This window comes from Microtus ochrogaster, linkage group LG4, assembly GCF_000317375.1.
Source record: "Microtus ochrogaster isolate Prairie Vole_2 linkage group LG4, MicOch1.0, whole genome shotgun sequence".
In the NCBI taxonomy this organism is placed as follows: domain Eukaryota; kingdom Metazoa; phylum Chordata; class Mammalia; order Rodentia; family Cricetidae; genus Microtus; species Microtus ochrogaster.
The window spans coordinates 30,633,174-30,636,076 of NC_022030.1; the positions used below are offsets into that span (position 1 = coordinate 30,633,174).

At 40.8% G+C, this 2,903-nt stretch overlaps 1 protein-coding gene across 1 annotated transcript in view; it reads left to right on the top strand.

The window, feature by feature from the left end:
• Positions 1-2,526, top strand: part of LOC102001939 — a 105,659-nt gene extending 103,133 nt beyond the window's left edge. Inside the window, exons 11-12 of the mRNA XM_005361396.1 lie at positions 244-379; positions 2,427-2,526. Coding sequence (XP_005361453.1) covers positions 244-379; positions 2,427-2,526 — 236 coding nt within the window. The remainder of the gene's footprint in view (positions 1-243; positions 380-2,426) is intronic.
• The last annotated feature ends 377 nt before the right edge of the window (positions 2,527-2,903 follow it).

Below are 2,903 nucleotides of genomic sequence, written 5' to 3' on the forward strand. Positions count from 1 at the left end.
AAATCCATCGTTTACAAATGGAACCAAGAAGTTCAGATGCTGCTACCAGTCTTGCTGCTGGACACAGTCAATGTGTGGCCTCTTTTGAAGCTAGCTTCCTCACCTGTGAGGACAGGTGAGGCCAAGCAGTCTTTTCATACACAGAATTTTCGCACCTTTGCTGACAGCTTTTCCTCCTTTACTGTCCCTGCTCTCACTTCTCCCCATCCCCCATCTCTGCTTCTTTCCTTCCCCCCTCTGCAGGAGGCCTGTATCTCCAAGGCTATAGGGTGACTGAACAGACCCATGGCTTTGAAAAGTCAGTAATTGAACTCAAACCTCCATCTGAAGAGTTCAAGACCTTCTATTTCTGTGCAGAAAATAAAACAGAAAATCAGCGGTAAGCCAAGACCTCTGCTTCCTCCCTTGGCATGAGTCAGTCTGGACAAATGGTCAGCCAAGACCTCCCCTTCCTCCCTCTCTGTCAGCCTCAACAAGGTCTCTTTAAGGAGCGCATCCCTTTATTTTCCAACTCCACTCCTTAAAAGAACTCCATCCTTTGACTGTTCTCCAGGACTATTTTTTTCTTCATCCCTTCTTCAGACTTCTCTAGAGTTCCTTTGTTTCACGAATGAAAATATAGTAACCAGAATGCCTGTCAAGACAATAGGTAACTTAAGCTTTAGCACTAAGCAAAGCAAACATTCCCCCCCATACACACCATTTACAATTTCTAAATGATCCATATATTTTTAAATCATATGTATTAGCACATCTTAATTGTGTAAAACAAAAATCCATGCCAGGTGGTGGTAGTATGCACCTTTAATCCCAGCACTGGGGAGGCAGAGACAGGCGGATCTCTGTGAGTTTGAGGCCAGCCTGGTCGGGAGTGAGTTCCAGGACAAGCACCAAAGCTACAGAGAAATCTTATCTCAAAAACACCAAAGTCAAAACAAACAAACAACAAAAAAATAGATCTGTCATTTGATCTCTTCACATCGCTTGCATTGATTTATCCATTTTTAGCTTGGTTGCAGATTTTATTGTAAGCCATGAAGGACATAAAACTAACTTAATTCGTGGTGTATTCAACTCAGGCTATCATTTGAAATGAGCATTTAGTTCAAATGGTTCTGAAATACAAGAGAGGTGAAGTCACTAGACACAACACAGCGGGGAAGGCGCTACTCAGCAGCAGCCACTGCTCCAGCCTCCCCAAGATGCCCATGCCCTCTAGACCCCATCTCTGCCATCTCTGCCCTCACCTGCATCACAGTAATCTCCCACCTGTTCCAGGCCTTTTATTACAATGCCACAGATCCCATAAAGAAATTCCTTACTAAAGCCAGTTTCTAGGGACAGTTATAAGAAATTAAGTATTAAACACAAAAAAAAAATCCAAAAGTGAGACTTTAGGGATCTCCCTAAAATAGCCACTTAGGCAGGAGACTGGGAACCTCATCTGTCTTTCCCCCACTGTGTAAACGTTGCCTGTGCCTCTCCCTTGAAAGAGGTGCCGGAGTAGGAAGAAGGTGTGTTACTGCTAGCTGTGTTGCCATGGCTCCCTTCCTGTACATCTGGTCAGCAGATACTGTTGATAAGGCTCCAGCTAGCACAAGGGAGCAGGGGTCATTGGAACTGATCTAAGTCCCTCTGATAAAACCTACTGGTTTCTCCGTTACAGCAGGCTCAATAGTTGGGCATTCATTTAGAGTAAAAACAAAAATCGAACCATTAGAGAAATATTTCAAAGAGTAACAGTGGAAAGTCAAAAGCTAGATACAATCTAGAGCTGTTTGCCATCCCACTTATCCCGAAAGGAAGTTTCGAAAGAGATGAAAGTTAGAGACGCACACGTTCATTTATTAGTGTTTCTGAGGTAGTCTTCTGAAAATATTCCTGGGTAACCGCTTCTGGTTGTTAATCCTGGTAGTCTAGTAATACAGCTCCTGCCTTTAGAAACACTATTTCAGAAAATCATTGTCCAAGAAAATGAAAGCAAGAGAAAGACAAGGAGGATTATTTAGAGAGTAAGTGTGGTTCCAGAAACCGCACTTAAAAAAGAAATATTTTCTCCAATGTGACAATATTTGTTGTATGTTTAATCAGCAAAGCTTAAAATTAAATGACAATAGCAAAACACTATTAGCACTTTTAAAAGCAAAGAGCCCCACGGATCACCTTTTATCAACATCTCCCTCTCTACTACTACATAGATCCCTTACTTTTATTAGAGAGCTATCTCTATACTTTACCTTCTCATCCAACCTGAAATCTATAAAGTGTGCTTTTCGCATTTATTCCAAACTAAATAACCAAGAGAAACAACTAGAAAATAAATTAAAGAATTTTGTCGTGTTTTACCTCCCAAGGGCCTGACTGGTTTAATGATTTGGTCTATTGTGTTTTATTTTTGTTTTTGGTTGTTTTTTTTTTTCTTGCAGCTGGATTACAGCTTTGAAAACATCTATCAAAAAATGGCTTCCTCTGGACCAGGCTATTCAAGAGTTCATGAACAGACCTCTAGAGGAGACAAGAATGTGAAAGGAACTCTAAATAAAAGCACACGTTCCAAGTTCCATGAGGGTATCCCCAACTGGAGGAAAGGAAGGAAACAATTTCTGAAATACGGTTTCCAAATGTAGCTACTTTTTAGATGTTAAAAGTTGGAACAAATGACGTCAGTGTTCAAGTATTGTGTGTGGGTAGCAGTCTTCTCCCTGGGATGTTCACATTTAAGTCAAGGTCTTTTAGCTCCTCTTCCTCGAGTATTTGAAAGCAAGAATAAACATGGATTTGTCTCATTTTTGTTTTTTATGTCCTTTGCAAAATCTTTCGTTCAGACCTTTGGCCATAAGCTTCCAACATTGCTGGGCTATAATACAGGACATTAGCAAAAGCTAAAATCATGGAAATAGTAT